Source organism: Oreochromis niloticus, linkage group LG20 (genome assembly GCF_001858045.2).
Source record: "Oreochromis niloticus isolate F11D_XX linkage group LG20, O_niloticus_UMD_NMBU, whole genome shotgun sequence".
Taxonomy (NCBI): domain Eukaryota; kingdom Metazoa; phylum Chordata; class Actinopteri; order Cichliformes; family Cichlidae; genus Oreochromis; species Oreochromis niloticus.
Genome location: NC_031984.2, coordinates 11,845,641 through 11,866,407, shown reverse-complemented (window position 1 = coordinate 11,866,407; position 20,767 = coordinate 11,845,641). Strand labels below are relative to the sequence as shown.

Sequence of the window (20,767 nt, the reverse complement as noted above, 5' to 3'; positions counted from 1 at the left end):
ATGGTTTTCAATATTTGTTTGTTTTCTTTTTTTGTTTGTTTGGTCTGGTTTTTTGTGTGCTTTTATAATATATGCAAAAGCATCATCTTCCTCATAACATAAGCTGTCATCACTTGTAAAGCAAAGCCTAGAAAATGTTAACTGGGTATTTTCCCTACAGTACCCCTTAATATAATGTGTTTAGGCTCAAGAGTTTAAAGAAATGCACTGGATTATCTTCTCTTATCAAATCAAAGATTATGTAAAATAACACTCTAGTACTCCCGTTGTTATCTGTTGCATTAACCATATTCACTTTCTATTTCTAGGTCGCCTTTTGACAGTTAACACTTGCCAAAATGTGGAAAAGAGGGAAGAGCACAGGGACCACTGGAAACAGACAATGTAAAGGACTACAATTCTTACTACTCTTTCGTTTTGCATTACATGTATGCTTCTTAAGAAAAGAAATATCAATCACTATTAGGCACAATATGCCGTCATATTCTCTTGGTATTATTTTTGCAATAGATAAAATGTTCCAAGTGTAAGAGATGGCTTTATTGTATCTAAAGAATTAAATATTTGTTGAATTATTTACAAGCTTAATCCTTGCCAGATGTAGGCCCTCACTTCAGCCAGGAATATTCAAGGCTGTGTTGTATTATTAAAAATTCTCCAAAAGCTTAAGCATTATATAGAAGAAAAAATGTATTTTTATATCCTGAGTGAACACTTTGACAATAAAGTAGGCCTTTGGGGTAAAACTATTTGGCACCGACTATCTGTTATAAAAGCCTACATTAATCTTTGACACAGGCAAACTTAATTACTGTCTCATATATAGCAAACTGTGCACAAGTTAATTAATCACCAAAAGTGGTGGGAAATGAGCTGTCACTTATCCTGCCAAAACATAACATATTGCTACAGTCAAATAAACAATTAAGAAGGTAGAAAACCGCCATATGGTGTACCTACTGATAGATTTATGGCTTTAAAAACACTTTGAAATTCATAAGCAAAATGAGTAACGCTTAGACTTCAAGACAATAATAGAAAAACTAGAGGAAAACCCCTGGACAAGCCCTGCTTAGCACCAAATAACAGACAGACACAATCAGTGAATAGGTGGTGAACATAGTGGAACATTTAGCAGCTAAAGAGCCAGATATTTCCCTCAGGAGTTGGTAGAGAACAGAAAGAGAACTGAAGGAAAGCCATTATTGGATTTTCAGGTGGCAAGAAACAAAACTTAAATAATATGTCGATGTTGTGTTCACAACTTTCTTGCAAACATGAAAACACTGAAACTACCCACAAGATACACAGAGCAGTTTCTCCATGAAGGTATAAAATGAACTAAGAATTTGTGAGTTTTCTTAACTAACAGACATTTAGCCAGTTAACTAAAAGTCTGTTCCCTAAGGCTTCAAACTGAGGATGAGAAAAAAACATCCCTGGATTAAAGTCGCCTGTCTGCAGCCTTTTACTGTAACTCTCTTAGAGCTTTATTCAAGCCTTTAAGAGTTTTCCTTTTCCACATTATGCCTTACTATGTCTTCAGCTCCTTTTTACTCAATTTCATATGTATACCACCTACTGTCCTACAAGCATAAACCAGCATTCCCTCATGTATTTGAGACTGATCTAATGTAATTTCTTTTCACCCAGGTTTCTCCCTTGTTCATCAATATATTCAGCGTTTTAATGAGGTGTCTGGAAACAAGACAGGTGAAATGAGCACTGTTTTATTTTCTGTCGGACAAACTTACTGTTTTTTGAGGTTGCAATGCACTGGAGTGCTGTATCAACACAATACTGAGAAAGAGCCATTATGCTGAATAATGGAAAAAACAATGAATAATACATTAGGCATTGCTGAATGCTGTGTCTGTTTGTGACCGGTTTTACCCTTGTATTGATAACCTGAAACACTACCTTGTCAAAGCAGTGACATGTTTGATTGGGTGGCAGCTCTCCTATTTCTGTCCTTGTCATAATAATCATTAATCCCTGGATTAATGTTGTTCTTTACTGACTCCTGTGTGATCCTCTATCTTTGAACATTCAAAACCTGATAAAGAAATGTTCAGCTGCCAAGCAGGGAGGCAGAGGATCACAGAGTGTAATTCATGGCCTGATTTTTAAATGACTGAGTGAATTAGTCCATAGTCTACAGAATGTGAGCTGAAGCTGACATTTGATTGTGAAGAGATTCACACTGCACATTTTTTTTGACAATAAATTGTCTGGGTCACTATTTTATATTTAAATTGCCAAACATTCCGTATATCAAGCTTTTCTGAATGTTATATACACTCATCAGCCAATTTGTTAGGTACACTTTTCCAACTGCTTGTTCATGCAAATATCTAATCAGTCAATCACATGGCAGCAACTCAATGCAATTGGCATGTAGATATGGTCACTTCATAAACCAAGCATTGGAATGAGGAAGAAAAGACTGGTCTGAGTATTTCAGAAATTGATGAGCTACTGGGATTTTCTCCACACAGCCAGGGTTGTATATGGTTTACAGAGAATAGTCTGAAAAAGAAAATATCCAGTGAGCAGCAGTTCTTTCGGTGAAAATGCTTTGTTGATGCCAGAGGTGAAAGGAGAATGGCTAGACTGCTTCAAGCCATAACTCAACTTACCACTTGTTACAACTAAGGTATGTAGAAGAATATCTCTGAAGGCACAAACCATTGCACCTTAAAGCAGATGGGCTACAGCAGCAAGAGGGCTACATTGGGTGAAACTCCTGTCAGCTAAGAACAAGAAACTGAGGCTACAAATCGGACTGGCTCATCAACATGGGACAGCTGAAGACTAGCTTTCTCTGATGAGACTCGGACGGTATTGTATTGTGCTGTGGAGGACATTTTCTTGGCACACTGTGGGCCCTTTAGTATCAACTGAGCATTGTTTAAAGGCCACAGCCAATCTGAGAATTCTTGCCGACCATGACAATCCCACAGCCTCCAGCCTCTAGCAGGATAATGCACCATGTCACAAAGCTCAAGTCATCTCAAACTGATTTCTTGAAAATGACAATGAGTTGTACTCAAATGGCCTCCACAGTCACCAGATCTCAATCCAAAAGAGGAACTCTGGGATATGGTCGAATGGAAGATTCACATCATGGATGTTCAGTCAAAGAATTTGCAGCAATTGTGTGACGTTATCACATCATTATAGATCTAAGAGGAATGTTTACAGCATCTTGTTTAATCTATGTCACAAAGAATTAAGTCACTTTTGAAAGCAAAAGAGGGTCCATGCTAGAGCTTAAAAGGTTTACCTAATAAAATGAAGAGCGAGGGCAATTCTACATGTAAGATATTTGAATTTTGGAGTGTTAGTCATATTAAAGAAAAGAAAAATAGGTATGGACATTGCCTTCATCGTTGTGAAACTGGTATTTTGAAGGCTTTTTTTCGTCCTAATTACCATGTAAAGTACCATTATAAAACAATATACATGTAAGATATACAAAAGAAACATTATCCTATCCAATGACAGAATCATGTTCTTTTCCAAGTGATAGATGTTACCGTGAACCATAACCGACGGACAAGATTTTGTACTATTCTCCAAAATTTAGGAACATAAATTGATTAGCCTACGTGCTACTAGAGCTGGTATAACTTAGGAAAACTGACAACTAAACCTGGAATCAAAAGCAGTAAGATTTGTGCACAGTACTTTCCATGTGCAAAGTTACTGTTGCTGTCAAGACACTAATTGTCACTGGGAAAATGTTTGACATTTCTGACATCTGCTGGTAGCAAAAAAGAAATCTGTTTAGTTCAATCAAAATCAGCAAACTCCCATGATTAATTCTCATGATTAACTCTGTTACTTTCTTGTCTTTTTTTCTTTTCCCCCCCATTTTGTTTAGCTGCTATTCGGAGGAGATCTAAGACCTCTGGAGTGATGATCACGCAGTATTTAGCAAACATGCCAGAGGGAAAAAGCACCCCAGATTTCCAGTGTAAACCAATGGCAGTAACTATTGAGAAAGGTGGGTTCTTTAAATTATACCTGACCATTAACACTGATGCATTAGTGAAAGATATTATTGCTTTGGTTTCAGCAATATCTTTCACATTATGAAATGGAACTCAAATTTTAGAAGTGAAGCTTATAAAAGACTCCTAAACATGTCTTTTAGGAAAATTAGCTGCTTTCAAGGCTGTGGTGACAGGGGATCCAAAACCAGATGTGTCATGGAGAAGAGCTAAGGGAACTCTTTCAGATAAGGAAAGATTTCAGACTAAATATGATGAATCAACTGGGGAGCATATATTAGAGGTGAGTGAATAAATTATTCCACATTAAGATCTTGAAGTACTTAGTACTGATACTATTACTTTTTGACATAAATGAACTGACACATAAATGAATATTTCCAGATTCACAAAGTGTCTGTTGCAGAAACAGATACATACAAATGCTTTGCTGCAAACGAATATGGAAAAGCTGTCTGCACAACAACATTAACTGTGACTGAGGGTAAGACTTGCCCATTAAATACTTTTTAAGATGATTCTGTACTTTCTTTCTTTATTGTGCATTTGGGACAGTTTTTCTATTGGCAGAGTGCTCTTGTAGATTTTACTATTTCTTATTATTTAAGCTTAAAATAAAAGACACTGTAGGTCTAAGGGCCTAGTTCTGTTATTTTTTTTATTACAAAAATGATATAGGACTCAATGTGTATTTAAACTGGTATTTATCTAAATAAAACTTGAATTTCATTTGCTGTTTTCAGCTTCAACAAATCCAGCAGATTTCAGAAAACTGCTGAAGAAGAGGTAAGAACTGTAACCTATTAAAATACTTTTTAAAAGAGGACATTTCTGCAAGAGTATGTAAGGATTAATTTACTTACTGATCCTTTTTCTGACAGTTGAATACATTACATTTAATATTTTCCTGTTATCTTCAGTAAAGTAGAGAGAGCAGATGGAGAATCTGATGAAAGGTTCTGGGATGTTATGTTAAAAGCTGACAGGAACGACTATGAGCGCATCTGTTCAGAATTTGGTGTTAAAGACTTACATTCGATTCTCAAGAAACTGGACGAAAAGAAGAAGGAGAGATCACAAAATAAGAGGAAGGTATAAAAACACCCAACTCTCACACTGGATACGATATCTTAATCTCTAAAACTCAGAATTAATAAGTAAATTCTTGATATGTCAGTCATGGAGTGCAATTATTATTTGACTCAGCTGCTGATGAAGCATTCTTTCTGAATATTCACCAAGCTCATACTGTGCATTGCAACAATATGTGGATATGTCAAATGCAAATATGACATCAGCAGAATAACTATTAACTACACTCAATAGCCACTTTATTAGGTACCTTACTAGTATCAGGTTGGAGCCCATTGTACCTTCTGAATTATTCATGACATAGAATCAACACCATGCTGCAGACATTCCTCAGAGATTATATAGCACTGGAGTTGCTGCACATTTTTTGGGGCTGCACACCCATGAAACAAATCTCCCATTCCACCACATCCCAAAGGTTGTCTATTGGATTGACATCAGGTGACTTTGGAGGCCATGTGAGTAAAGTGAATTCACTGTCATGTTCAAGAAACCAGGCTGAGATGATCCGTGCTTTCTGACAAAGCATGTTATCCTGCTAGAAACAGATGTTAAAAGAGTGGTAAACTGCAGTCATAAAGGTATGGACGTGGTAGGTTGTAGCATTTAAAGAATGGCTCATTTGTACTAAGAGCCCCAAAGTACACCAAGAAAATGCCCCCTTCACACCATTACACCATGCTTTCAAATTCTGATCCTATCCGAATGCTGCAGCAGAAACTGAGACTCATCAGAAGAAGTAACCTTTTTCCAATTTTCTATTGTTAAACTTTGCATTAACCAAGGGCCAAACATCATTGCCTAATAAAGTGAGTGTATACATTTAGCCATAGGCATATCTCATCTTTTTAATTGTTCATATTATTAACTGCATTCCTTTCACTTCTGAGATCTCTTCATTTAGGACCAAAAAAGTAAACAGATAAAAAAAATAAATGCTTGTATAAATTTCCTAAAATAGTAACCAACAGTCCAGGTCAGAGAGATCAATTTGGTGATACAAATTATACAAAGCAGTGAATGGATCAGAAATACGCTGAAGCTGTGATTTCAAAACAACAACTGAAAAATGTTGATAATTTTGACTTTCATTAAAAACGCATAATACATGCAATCATAAAGTTCCATAACCCTTGATGAAAGAGTGCTTCCAGCACAGTATACTTTACAATTTTTATAGAAGTCATATCGTTATACCATATTGCTATTCATCATGCCATGAAGGTTCTTTTTTTTCTGTGTACCTAGCAGGATGATATAATTCCCTATGATGAAAATGGAACAGAGAAACACAGTCTAAAGAGTGTTGGAAGGACAAAGAATTTCTCTATTAATGGGCTGATGCAAAAGGACATGGAGCTTTGTAAGGCGGATATTCAAGAGGCCAACCTTCGAAATGCAGGGCTGCCTCAGATGGATCCTGAAAAGTTCAAACTCCCTGCAGAGTTTAAATGTAGGTTTTAAAACCAGCTATGGCTAGGCCTGGAAACTGATGATGTCATCATTTGATGTCAGCATTTGGACAGTTGCATATTGTTTTTGTTCTACATTCAACTTTAAATAAAATAATGTGCATATACTATATGCTAAAGCTTGTAAAAATTTACCGACTAGCCCATAAGCAGACACTAGCCCTTATATTTATCCAGTAACATAACTTTAACAGCCGACACTGAATGTACTGAAGCACACAATTATGTCCAAATAATTAGTCTTGCTGTTCCAGTACTAAGTATACTATGTCCTCTACATTCTCTAATTGAATAGAAGATGACCAATACTGATGATACATACATTATATCAAAAAGAAAATCACATGATGTAATATTTTACTTTTTTGCAGTTTCCAAAGTCGACTTTGTGATCAAAATTCAAGAGATTAAAGCCGAAGAAAGGGAGGATGCTTTGTTTGAGTGTGTCCTGACACACCCACTACCTAACATCACATGGATGGGCAAAGGCAACATCCTGGAGGATGGAGAAAAATATAGTTTAACTATGTCAGACCACAAACTCATCCATAGGCTCCTCATCAAGGACTGCCAGATGCTGGACAAAGGCATCTATTCCGCTGTGGTTGGCAATATATCCTGCAATGCCTGGTTGGTTGTGGAAGGTATCACTGTATACCGTTACCTTAACCATTGCTATTTTTATATTATCATCATCATCATTATTATTATTACTATTATTATTAGATAACTAATGATGTTGTACTTTATAACTTTTAAGCTGACAGTAATCCTGCACCAGGTGGTGAGAGGAAACCCCGTAAAACTACTGTGGCTCGTGGAGCACGGACTGACATTGAGAAAGTTGCCAAAGAGCAGCAACTAAAAATACAGGGGGAGATGGAGAAGCTCTTGGCAGCAGTAAATGCAAAATACGGAGCAGGACATATAACCGACAAACTATCTTTAGAAGAACTGGCATTAGAAGAACTGACTTTAATCTTAAGCACAGGTGGAAAACAGAGTAAAGTCACTGAACCAGGTAAAACCATGTATCTCTGACTCTGCCAGTACCCTGTCTGTCCTTTGGAGCAAAAACTCAACAAAATCTATTATCTCCTTAAAGTTCACTCCATTAAACTGTCCTATCAATCCTATCAGTCCCACATTCTGTCTCACCCTTCACGTCTTACCGTTTCTACTACCAGCACTGCAGTGAACAGCCAGCATGGCTAAAACTGTGTTGATAATAAAACATGCATGCTTGCTGCTACTTATTTCAAAAGATTAATGAAGTGGATTAACTTGTGTCATGGCTGGCTAATACTTGGTTTACCCAACTATGAGCCATCTTTTATTTTTCAGTGGCATTAAGTATGACATAGTTGCTTACTGGTATTGGTGCAGGCAGGAAATTAAATAAATCTTCTTTTAAAAACAAATATTTTTAAAAGACTTTCAACTGTAAAAATCACCATCTTTTATTTCTAACTGGTAGGTGAAAATCAAGAAGATCATTCTGAGGAGACTAAGAACTTCACTGGACATGCAACTAAATCAAGATACCTAAAGCAAAGTCATGACTCAGAAGCTAGAGTAATTGGTAAGAAACATACAAAGCAGTATGTGTGTCCATTCCCTTGTTATAGACAGAAAAGTCTAAGTATGTAAATAAATATTTTGACCTTTAATCCTGTTTGTGTCTGTCCAGAGTCAACTGACAAATTTATGGATGCAGACCAGTCTCAAATGCTTACCACTAGTCAACATGAGCTGGGTGAATCTGATAGAAACAATAACTCCACTGGGTCTGTCAAAAAAGAAATAAAAGGAAAGAAAGTCCAGTGGAAACAACAAACATCTGGTAAGGACTGAATGACTGCATGAAGATGCACAGATGCTGTCAATGCTCCACATGACACAGCTAGCATAGAAGCTTTATCTTCAATAGTGTAAAAAATTAGAAAGATGTCCCTTTGCACTTTTTTCAATTAAATTTGTCAAATAAAATGCAGCAGAGTTCAAAACTTAAAAATTCACTGGATAAAGTTGTGCATGTAATACCTGACACAGATCCAAACGAACTAGCAAGTGAAAACGAATCAAGTGGCTATGATGAGGATGAAGACGCTACTGACCAGGACAAGCACACAATTTCTCCAAAGCAAGACCAAAAGCCAAAGGATGCACTCGATGGTAAGGAAGCACAATTAGTGCAGTACTGCACGGGGAATTTTTATGATTCAGTTTCCTCCATGAGGAAATTCAAGGATATATTCCTGGATATATGTTTTGCTCAAAACCATATATGGTATGATTTTGAACTGATAGAAGACTTTTATTTCAAAGGTGAAAGTGCATGTCTGAAAGACGACATTAGGTGTGACGAGACTGAGGATGGGACTGAATCTTCAACACATATGAGGCGTAAAAGACACGCCCCTTCGATCGAAGATTTGGTGATTGGTAAGTTGGAGACAAAAAATTCTTCTAAACCAGAAGGATTTTTTTTGTTGTTTGATGTTTTTTAAATCAATTATCTGTTTAACTAAACTGATTAACACTTAAACATGTAAAATTCAATTAGCTGAATTATTCCACTTTATTTCTGTCTTATTAACACAGACATGACTACCTTTACCTGCATAAACATACCTGAACAACATTCTGCACTTGTTGATAGATAGTGATAGAAACATTAAAGTTTTAGATATTCATTTGTGGATGGAAAATAAAACAAAATAAAACTATTATATTAAACTAAACTCAAACTAAACTAAAATGATCTACAGATAGAAAAGACCTGTTGTTGTAAGATTTTGCATTGATAATTTAGTTCATCTACCAATATCCAAAATCCATTAAAGTGTATTGACTGGTGTCACACTTCATAATCTATGGGACAGTATTATCCCTCTTCGGAACAATTTGGCTGTCAACCTTAAGCATTTTCCAACATAAGACTTGACTCTGATCATGACTCTGATCCTTCAACCTCTTCTCTCAAGTTTATTCACTTCAGGTAGTTAATATTTAGTCTTATCTCCAACTCAAGTAGTTTATCCAACAAAGTTTTATTCCTCATCTCTGGAACTGATATCTTTAATTTGCAGAGAAAAGGCATCTAACTGAGATACTTGTATCTCAGTTTGTGACACTCTTTCAGTGCAATATGTAATCTCCTTATTTATTTCTGCTTTTATTTCCATTTCCATCCACTTCTGAAGAAAAACTCAGACTTCTAGATATTCATTGTTAGCAGTACTATGTATGAATCCAATATTTGGATCAATTGGAACTCAAAAAGCTAGAGCCCAGTCTATGAAGAATGCAATGAAGAAACAGTAACACTGGCACCATTTTACTAAGAAAAGCTCTGTGTGACGCAAAAACACTTTATAAACAAGACTATGAAAATCTCTCTCTTAGATGGCAGTATATCGATATATTAAATAACAAGAAGCACTCCACTCTGCCAAGGCAGCTTACTCTCTGATCAGTATTTGCTTTTATTGCAATATGACTGTATTTCGTATATAGTCATTTAGTTTTCTTTGTTGTTTTTAAATCTACTTTAAGAAGTTTGTAATGCAGTAAAAATAACATTTTGGAAGATATCCTCAGTTTGCACTTTACATCAGTCTATTGACCTTGAAGCGGAAGTCAAGAGTTTAAATGTGACATGATATTTTAAATCTTTATATGGCCCTTATGTTGACAGTATGTTGACAATATACACCATGACAGAAAGAACGGTACTCACGCACATAAAAACACAACCTCCTAGGCAGAGGTAAAAAAAAAAGGGGCAGTAATAGGCTTGCATTATTTAGTAAGAAGCTAAAAATATTGCTTATACTGGAGTTTTCTCTGTGTCCAAGATATTACGCTGTATTCTCACAGCAGGAAGTTTACGTGGGAGTAAAACTACACCAATAAATTAGATCAATTGTTTAGTCATTTTAACTTTTTTATGTAACAGATCTGTATCTGGCCAGAAACAGGAAAGACAAATTTCTTTTACCAAAAGAACACTAATTTAACAAGGTTAAAAAAAATTACACAGGACGGTTTAAAGGTTTAAATTGGACCAGTTACATTGAAACAAAATATTGCAACATCAAAATTATTACTGATAAATAATCATTTTAACTGTTCTTAGATCCAGGGGTTCAGTTCATCTGTGGTTTGACTGATGTCAGTGCGATCATCAATGAGATCGCTGAGTTAACATGTAAGCTTAGCGCTGAAGACTGTGAGGGAGCCTGGTTCAGAGATGGCAAACAGGTTAGTCAAACAAACATATACACATTATATTTCTGTTCTGGTACAGTTCTGTGTTCACCCACACACCCAAGTTACTGTGACAATTTTCATACCATGCCTAACGAATTCATAACTGAGAAAAAAAGAAAACAGCAACAAAATAAATACATTTTTTAAAAAGTAGCATTAGGGGGTCATATGTATTTGGACAGTTACATTTTTTGGCAAACAGTGTCATTGTCCTGGGACTTCAGTTCTTTAGAATTATGAGATACTGTCCTTGTGTTCAGATTCTTAAGAGCCTCTGAGTTTATATTTATATTTCTAGTTCTTGGTTCTTGTTCGTCCCTGTTAGTTCCCCTTCTGTTCTAGTCTTGTCTCTGTCTTCGTATCTCCTGAATGAAGTCAGTTTTGTCTCACTCTGCTCTTTGTTGCATACCTCCTCATAGTGTGTGAGTTTCCATGCGCCTGTTTATCAGTCAGTCTGTGCAGCATTTTGTTAGTCAGTTTGTTCCAATCTTTCTCAGTTTCTGTTTTTGCTTTCGTTTTCTCATAAATAAAAACGGGTTTTTGAGTTTATGTTCGTCTGTCATGTCCTGCACTCTGGGTCAGCCGTCTGTTTGCCACACACTTGGATCATGACACACAGTTTTGTTAAAGTTTGTACACCACCAGAGTGGTTTTAAAATCCAACAATCAAGATGTAATTGAAGTGCAGACTTTTAGCTTTGCATTAGTCTATAGCTTTTTTAGAGGCTTGAAGATATTTGGACAATTCACCAACAAGCGGTTTCATAGCCAGATGGGGCTTGTTCCTTCATTTTCTGTGACAAATTAAGCATATGAAAGATCTGGAGTTGATTTCAAGTGTTAAACTTTAATTTGACAGGTGTTCAGGTTTAGCTGTAGCCTAATCTGGTGCATTCTTAAAAAGAATCAAAGCACTGGCCAGGTCCACAACACCAAAAGGTCTGAAAGACCAGAGAAGACAACTAAAGTTGACTTTTGGAGAAATATTTTCCCGGTTATGAACATCTAGCCAAGTCAGGAACACTCAAGAAGGTAGACGTATCATTCTGGTCTGTAGCCAAAGTCTACAGTCAAGAGACGCCTTCACGAATGCAAATACAGAGGGTTCACAACAAGGTGCAAACCACTGGTTACGCTGAAGAACAAGAAAGCCAGATAAGACTGAAAACATCTAAAAGAGTTTAGATAGCAAACACAGCTTTTTTTGATATCCCTCTAGACTTCAGGATAGGATAGGATATTTATCCAACTATTCTTATATTTTTACCTGTGTTAGTTAATTTTGAGTATCTGAAATAAGCTGACTATATATAAAAACAGTAATTCCGAAACACAATGCAACATTTTGCTGAACCTCTTAAATTATTGGTGGAAGTCTCTACTTAAATTACATCTTGATTTAAAATCTACTATGGTAGTGTACAGAGGCAAAATTACAAACACTGTCAGTGTCCAAATTCTCATGGACCTAACTGTATGTAGCACTCTGTCATTCCTCGCTATCTTTTGATTCCTTATTGATGTATTTTAAATTTTTTAAAAGCCCAAAACTGACATTTAAAAAATAAAGAGTGTCCTTACTGATGCCTGAAAATCATCACCGGTTTCACAGAACAGCTGTTCATCTTTAATTTACTTCAAATCTTTTGCCAGTGTTCAAGTACTTTGGGCCCATGTGGGAGACACACACAGCTGGACAAGAAGCCCCCTTTGAAAACCTAATTTTTAACAGGTTTTGCTTTATTTCTTTACTTTTAACTGTTTGCTCTTTTTCCTATCAGATATTCCCAGATGAAAATTTCTCAATAACTAAAGATGGGCCGATTCATAAATTGGTCATAAGCAAGTGCACGGAAGAGCACTCTGGAAAATACCGTTTTGAGGCAGATGGCCGTAAAACAGAGGCAATGATAACTGTCAAAGGTTTGAGAACTGCTCATTAAACCATGACATTTTGCAAACTGTAAATGGAAAATGTACAGGCATACTAATAAAGAAATGTTGAAGTAGATCACGGATAACATAATACTTCTCCAACTCCTAAAAACGTCTTTAGATCCTCCCAGGGTTGACCTTGAAGACCTCAGTGCTTTTACTGAGCCAAAGACAGTTAAAGTGGGGCACAATGCCATCTTCAAATTGCATTTTCTTGGACACAAACCCATAAAGATTCAATGGTTCAGAGAAGGAGAAGAGCTCCAAGATGACAACAATACAAGGATAGAAAAATCTGCAAGCCACAGCCGGTTGCTTCTGAGCAGATGCCAGAGGAAGGACACAGGAGAGATCAAGATCAAGCTAAAAAATGAACACGGCTTCACTGAGGCACTCTCACAGCTTATTGTGCTTGGTGAGTGAATTATGGACAATGCAGAAACTGAACAGAAAAATCTAAAAATCTCCACCCCCTCATACCTTCATAGTATATTTGACAATGCATTTGAAAATTGAAAGCTTTTTTTTCTGTTAAAACATCCTATAATTATTAGTCTATGTAAATACCATCACTGCATTCACGTCACTCCTTCACATATAAATAGGAAATGTATTTCCATATTCTATAAAACTTTATTGCTTTTTTAGACAAACCAACCCCACCTCTGGGTCCTGCAGAGGTAACAGAGAGCTCAGCTACATGTATTGAATTTAGATGGCGCCCTCCAAAGGATGATGGCGGCTCCCCAGTGATTAACTACATAATGGAGCGTCAGCAAGTGGGGCGAAACACCTGGAAGAAAATAGGGGAAATACCAGGTGTGCCCAGTTACCGAGACACAGGCGTAGAGCGTGGGCGGAAATACTGTTATCGCATCCGAGCAGTGACTGCAGAAGGCACAAGCGAAGTTATGGAAACTGACGAAATGCAAGCTGGAACACTTGGTAAGCAAAGCTGACCAATTCACCAAGCGCAATCACACAGAAATAACAGAATGCAAACTGCATATATTGATTTTTATTTTGGGATTCATTTGACTTCAACAGAAAAGGAAGCTTTTCATTATGAAATGACAAATAGACGACCTTGTACCTTGTGACTGCTCACTGTCACCAGTTTTCAAAAAGGTTTAAAAATCTGCCAGTCAAAATTTCAGGTTACTGACATACAGTTAAAAGCCAAATGTGATCTCCCAATCAATTTACTTGTAAGATATTTACAGTGTAGATGTGATGATGGCACATAAGCTACAAGGTGGGTAGACTACACAGTGGGTAACTATAAAACGGTTAAAACAAGCATTCTCTCTCTTATAGCACACAGCTAAAACATAACACACACAAACCACTGCACAACATAATGTAAACAAAGTACTTACTGTTTGCAGATCTGCTTGAAAAATACTTCAAAGTGTCCCTCTGGACCATCTGTCTGTACAGCTTTGCAGAAATACCAGCTAGACTTGTCATTTTTGACAAGCCTGAAATGGTCCTCACCTGAATCCAGTTATTCTCACCAGCTGTTAAAACTAAGCTTTTTTTTTTAATTTATAAAAAATGATCCTGGGAGTGTAGCCACATAACCAGCAAGTCTACAAGTCCTTTTGCAGATAAGCAAAGAGAAATTCATATCATATTAAATAATTTTCCCTTTTAAAAACCTGCTGTTTTGTTGTGTTTTTCCTCACTAAACTAATTTATTAGGTAGTTAATTATTTCTCACAGCTGAACCCAAAAATATGAACACCACTCTGTGTTTTCTACAATCTCTTTCTTACAAACAGTAAGAAAGTAAAAAGTAGCTCTTTGTTGGATGTTTCTATTTTTGTGCAAAGCTAACTGAATATTGTGCTATATTAACTTAATGATAAAATAATATTACTAGATGGGAATACAAACTTTAGTCTTTTTTAAATTCTAATTATACTCAGCTTGAATCCGAATAAAAAAAAAACGTTTCCTACATTGTAGACAGTGACTTTGCCTCTAAACAGTTAAATGTGTACACTTCCCACTGTACACAGAGGGATTCCACAGTTGTGGGAACCTTAAAATTGGCTGTAATGGCTCATTGTGGAGAAAAGAATCATAACTCACAATAATTTCTATTGAGAGTTCCAGTAGATTTTCTTAATATGCAGGTTGTGATCGGCTGACTTGCTACTCTGTGTGGATTTATACAACTAAATTCAACCAGATGTCAGCAGATGTTTCATGAGTTGTCCTGGCTGATTTCCACCCTCTACACCAGGGGTAGGGAACTCCAGGCCTCGAGAGCTGGTGTCCTACAGGTTTTAGATGTGTCCTTGATCCAACACAGCTGATTGAAATGGCTAAATTACCTCCTCAACATGTCTTGAAGTTCTCCAGAAGCCTGGTAATGAACTAATCATTTGATTCAGGTGTGTTGACCCAAGGTGAGTTCTAAAACCTGCAGGACACCGACTCTCGAGGCCTGGAGTTCCCTACCGCTCCTCTCCACTGACAGTACACTGTCTATGCTGTCTTTTTTCTAGATGCTATAAAGTTGGTATGAAGGTGGAATTTGGTGAATGAATCTCATCTACACTTCTCTGCTATACTTGATCTAACCTTACTCTGACCATAAAACCACAACCATTGTGCACCAGTCACACACTGTTCCTTACTTTAAATCCACTACACTGCAAAGTATTTTTATGCAACCTTTAAAATAACATTTAGTTTGTCTCAATTTGATTTGTAGCATGTTTCACAATATGAAAAAAAGAATGTCCCATGTACAGACCCAAATATCTGATATAAAAACATGACTTAAATGTAAGCTTTACATTTCCAGTTTATACAATACCACTGAGCAGTCCTTACCTTTAATCTAACCTCTCTTCTTCCTCTCCTGTCCTGTCTTTCTTATCTTTCTCCATCTCTGAGGGAAGTTAGCTCTCTTTCTTTTCTCTCCCTGTGAAATACAGCAGCCGGACCTTTAGCAGGCGACACACTTTGTTGCTAAACTGCACACAAACAGTTTGTGTGTTTGCTTAGCTTACAGGAACGCTGCATTTGAAATTACCTGCCACTTTTTTTAAAAAGTCACTCCCTCTATGCTCGCTGGTCTTCTGCAGGGCTAGTTAGATGCAGAAGAACCGCAACTTACGGACACCTGCAGTAGTTCCGGTGTTGTCGCACACAAAAAAGAAAGAAAAACATCCTGACTTTGGCACACGTCATCTCTTTTTACGCGACATCCTCTGGTGATTATTAAACAAACAGGACTGCCAGTGATGGGTTTCTGTGATGGGTTTCTGTTTAGGCTCAAATCGGTTTGATGTTTTTTCGAAATAATAACTCGACCCAAATGCTTTCAAACAAAAGTAACGAGCCTGTTTTGAAAATGTAAGGAGTAAAAAGTACATATACTTTAAAAACAAATGTAGGGAGTTAAAGTGAAAAAAAAAACTACTCAAGTAAAGTACAGATACCTGAAAATTGTACTTAAGTACAGTAACGAAGTATTTGTTCTTCTTTACTCCCACCTCTGGACTTAAGCTCGCCTTTTTTTGTGTATTTCATACAGGAAGGTTAATGACACATGAAGTTATGGCTTAGGCTATAGCTTAAAACAGATGGCTACTTTTATTTTATTTTATTGCATTCCAGTGTTTTCTAATTTCTGCTACATAACTTTGCACTTTTGCTGTAACAAAACAAATTTCCCACCTGTGGGACTAATAAAGGCCATCTTATCTTATCTTAAACAAGCAGCTGTTTTATCAGTTTCCGGTCCTAAAAAGACTCTGAAGTGTTTTATACTAGTGGAATAATTTAGTGGCATAAATAGCTTGATGATTTTATAGTTAATTATAGAAAATACAGGCACGGGTACATATAACCAGCAACAACAAATTTCACCGGTGAATTTCTCTCCCTGTGTACCTGGAATGGAGGGTTGTTTTCCGTCAGAGCAGCCTGGAAAACGCAGGTGTTACCACTGATAACAATAATGACTCTTCCCCTACAGTGTAACAACGAGCTAACAGGACCCTGAAACTGATGCAGCTAATCTAAGCAGCAAACGTCATTATTGAGATCTGCTCTGCCTCTCTGTGGCGTGTCCAAAACATGGTTCAAAATGCATCAACTGGAAGGAAAGCGACGTTACTGCCCCCTACTGTGCTTTACTGGGCATATTCTTCTTTCTTAATGAATCAAGTGATGCGCAGTAAACAATTACTCTTTTCATTATTAACCATTACTTACGTCTAGGAGGATATGTAGTTGGCTCAGATTGCCTGTTTGTGTGTCTGTTTGTTAGCGGTATTACTGAAAAAGTTATGAGGTTTCCATGAAATTTTTACCAGTGATGGGGCTTGGCACAACTTAACTTTTGGATCCATCTGGATTATAGTCCACATCCAGGAGGTTTTGGGACAGTTTACCACCGAGAGAGAAACCTAGATAGGATCATATACATATAATCCTGCATTACGAAAATAAGGGACCTTTTTAGCCCTGGAGGAGGTGTGAAGCCTGGTGTTAACTAATCAATTATCAGTTTAAATGTTAATCATTTCAGCACAGTATATGTTGATATTATTAATTAAATGAAAATACATAGCTAAAACATTAATGTTTATATGTGCACTTATTCTTTTATCTTATTTTTCTAGGAAGTGAATCTAAATATATATATAATATAAATTACAGTGCTCTGATTCAAGGCTACTTCTTCATTTTGGTCTCAAGTAACAAAAAAAAAGCTATTTTTTTCTGATTGTAACCATCACCAGCACAATCTATTTCGTTTCTGCATTTTTCAGCCTTCCCTGGCCCTCCAGCACCTCCAAAAGTGGTCAGCGCTTTTGATGACTGTATAAATCTTTCATGGGCTCCTCCAAGTAACACGGGAGGTTCACGTATCTTGGGCTATATTTTGGAGAAACGAAAGAAGGGAAGTAATCTCTGGTCTGTTGTCAATGCCAATGATGAGCTCATAAAAGGTGCGTATTTTTAACTTACCTCAGTTTAATCTGATGGACCTGATGACATTAGACCATAACGGGACTCTTTTTGCTGTTGTTTTTCTCCCTCCCTCTCTTTCTGTCTTTCTCCATGTAAAATCTTTCGTAGAAAAGAAATATACAGTGAAGGATGTTGTTGCAGGTATGGAATATGAATTCAGAGTTACTGCCATAAATCTCTCAGGAGCAGGTGAATTTAGCAGCCCTTCAGAGTTTGTTTTTGCACGAGATCCTAAAAGTAAGTGTTGCAACTGTTCTACATGAAACAAAAGACAAAAAAAAAAATGTATTAACAACCATCGCTTAGTCAAAACTAAATATCTGATGTTTGAACTACACCAGAGCCTCCTGGTAAAATTACAGGCCTTAAGGTGACAGAAACCTCCTACACCCACTTGGTCCTGACTTGGACAAAACCAGAAGACAAACCAGGCATACAGGATGAAGCAAGAGGGTATTTTGTTGAAATTCGGCAAGCAGATTGCATCGAATGGTCCCGCTGTAATAGCACCCCCATCATCATGACTTCCTTCAGTGTGAAAGGCCTGAAATCCATGGACATGTACTGGGTAAGAGTGATTGCCATTAATGATGGAGGAGAGAGTGAGCCCGAGGAGCTGCCCAACTATGTACTGGCAATGCCCTCACCAGGTATGTCAACAAGTCTTAGATATTTCAGATTCTGTTGGTTAGTTACTGCTAAGAATTATTATTTTGAAGAAAATAAAACTTTTTACAAAAAAAATCACTCTTTCTTGGTAGAATACAACATGTCTGTGATGATTTATCTTTGCTTATATAGTATTGTTCATTCCAATTAAGAACCCTAATCAATTACAATATAGTACAAAACCTTTATTTATTTATTTATTTTGTCACCACTACAGTGAGGCCAAGATTCACAAACAACAAGATGAAGAGTTTCTTTGTGGTGAGGGCAGGAAACTCTGTCAGGATCACAGTCAATTTTGAGGTAAGAATTATATTTCAGTTTTATAATCAGGCAAACCATGGTTTCACAAAACTAAAGTGGTGAGGAAATAAAAGATGTTAAAGATTTTCCTTTTTTTAAACAGGCTTCTCCTCGGCCAGCAATTATCTGGCTAAAGGATAACGTGCCAGTTACAAAGCGGATCACAATCAGTAACTCTGATGGCTCCTCCCAGTTGCTGATTCCTTCCTCTGAGCGCTCTGATTCAGGCATCTACTCCATTTTGGTGAAAAATCTCGTAGGGCAGGAAACATTAAGTGCAGAAGTCAGGGTCACAGGTAAAATAAAACTACAATTGTATACTTGTTTTCTTTTGCAACATCTTTTCTAAAAAAAAAAGCTGATGGATCTGATGAAAGTAAAACTGTTCGCAGATGATCCAAAACCGCCTGGACCAGTAGAACTGGAGGAAAATGTGCCTGGTACTGTGACAGTAATCTGGGAACCTTCTCCTGATGAGAAGCGTGATGACCGCCTCCACTACACCGTGTCCAAACTGGACTCGACCAAGCGTTCATGGGTCACAGTGGCTGACAGACTCTTCAATAACAAGTTCACAGTCTGCAATATCATGCATGGAAGGGAATATCATTTCCGGGTCTATGCCAAAAATGACATGGGCATATCTGCACCCTCTGAGTCACCAACCTGGGGGGTGGAGAAGAAGAAAGGTGTGTTTGTCATCTCAAACAATCTTAAAGTCCAAATAGTCACTTTTTAAGAAAAAAAATGATCATACTGTGTCTGCTCTTTCATAGAAAAGTTTCTAGTAACTGTACCGACCATAAAGGACTGTGATTTGTGGTGTGCCCCATCCTTCATTGTTCCACTGAAGCTGCACACTGCACCCAAAGGTTATGAATGCTATATGAGCTGTGCAGTGAAAGGAAACCCCAAACCTCGTATAACATGGTATCGAAATCACATCAGTCTAAACACTAATACCAACTATTACATCTCCAACACCTGTGGAGTTTGCACCATGTTAATCCTCCGCGTGGGTCCCAAAGACATGGGAGAGTACAGCGTCATTGCAGAGAACAGCTTGGGACGAGCCGAATGCGCCACCATCCTTAATGTCAGAGGTGAGAAGAAAATATACTGGCTGTATTTACAGTGAGGGTTAGTTGAGGGGGGCGGATAGTAAAGGTCGATAAATCTGTATCTCTTTCTCTCACACAGAGTGAAGACATGGAAGACGCCAGTACTGTGTGAGCAACATTTATTTGAAAGATCAGCTGTGTAGCACAGGATGATTGGCAAGATTGTGCTCTTGTTTACTGAATTGCTACTGAAATAAAATAAATAAATAAATACATTTTTAAAAAATTACATTTGTTTATGGTGTGACACAGCTTAAGGTTTCCTGTTTGTTTTTGGTCATGATTTAAGAGTCTTGTTTGAGCCCTTCATCCAGTGACCTGAAGAATACGCCTCACATATTAGATCAGTTGATTATTCATCTGAACAAATATTTGAGAGTTATTTGTAAAAATGGCTATAGTTTATTGCAGGCATAGAATTTAAATACTACAGCAGTGGTACAATCAAAATGTTTGTCAAAAAGCAGTGCAAAGAAATGTCTATTGTATTATTTATTACACATATAATCCCCTGATAAGTAACTGTGAGGCAAAATGTCTTTATTTCTTCACCATGGAGCCATGCTCTCAAAAAACTGTCATAGCTTTAATACTGTTGGTGAAGCTGGCTTTAAGAAAGAAGTGTTTACAGTTAAGTTTTTAGAAGATGTTTAGCGCCATCTTGTGCCAGTACAGAATGTCAACGGATTGGTTGGTTCTGGCTAATAGATTAATATTATTATTGTTGTTGTTGTTGTCATGATTATTATTATTAGCTTAGTAAACTAGAAACAGAACCAGTAACCAATAATAATAAATCAATGAGACTAAAACCAAAAATCATTCTAAGAGGATCGTTTTGTATGCTGTCCCTGGCTGCAACAATGCGTTTTATGTTTAAAAAAAG

General features: G+C 37.0%; 1 protein-coding gene across 1 annotated transcript; it reads left to right on the top strand.

The window, feature by feature from the left end:
• Positions 1 to 311: 311 nt before the first annotated feature.
• Positions 312 to 20,075, top strand: LOC100701337 (immunoglobulin-like and fibronectin type III domain-containing protein 1). Its single transcript, XM_025901359.1, has 26 exons — positions 312 to 384; positions 1,654 to 1,713; positions 3,887 to 4,009; positions 4,160 to 4,299; positions 4,401 to 4,500; positions 4,760 to 4,802; positions 4,937 to 5,108; positions 6,357 to 6,561; positions 6,952 to 7,224; positions 7,341 to 7,601; positions 8,058 to 8,162; positions 8,271 to 8,423; positions 8,633 to 8,755; positions 8,909 to 9,025; positions 10,722 to 10,846; positions 12,637 to 12,778; positions 12,912 to 13,205; positions 13,439 to 13,735; positions 17,587 to 17,766; positions 17,897 to 18,025; positions 18,130 to 18,438; positions 18,675 to 18,760; positions 18,864 to 19,056; positions 19,153 to 19,449; positions 19,537 to 19,863; positions 19,961 to 20,075. Exons 1-26 carry the CDS (start codon positions 339 to 341, stop codon positions 19,963 to 19,965), a joined length of 4,305 nt encoding a protein of 1,434 aa, XP_025757144.1. The 5' UTR covers positions 312 to 338; the 3' UTR covers positions 19,966 to 20,075.
• The last annotated feature ends 692 nt before the right edge of the window (positions 20,076 to 20,767 follow it).

Excerpts from the sequence above, each read along its gene's own strand:
- LOC100701337 (XM_025901359.1), top strand. The coding sequence starts at position 339 with ATGTGGAAAAGAGGGAAGAGCACAGGGACCACTGGAAACAGACAAT. Across the intron at positions 17,767-17,896 it reads CAATGATGAGCTCATAAAAG|AAAAGAAATATACAGTGAAG; the intron begins GTGCGTATTTTT and ends AATCTTTCGTAG. Across the intron at positions 19,057-19,152 it reads TGCAGAAGTCAGGGTCACAG|ATGATCCAAAACCGCCTGGA; the intron begins GTAAAATAAAAC and ends AACTGTTCGCAG.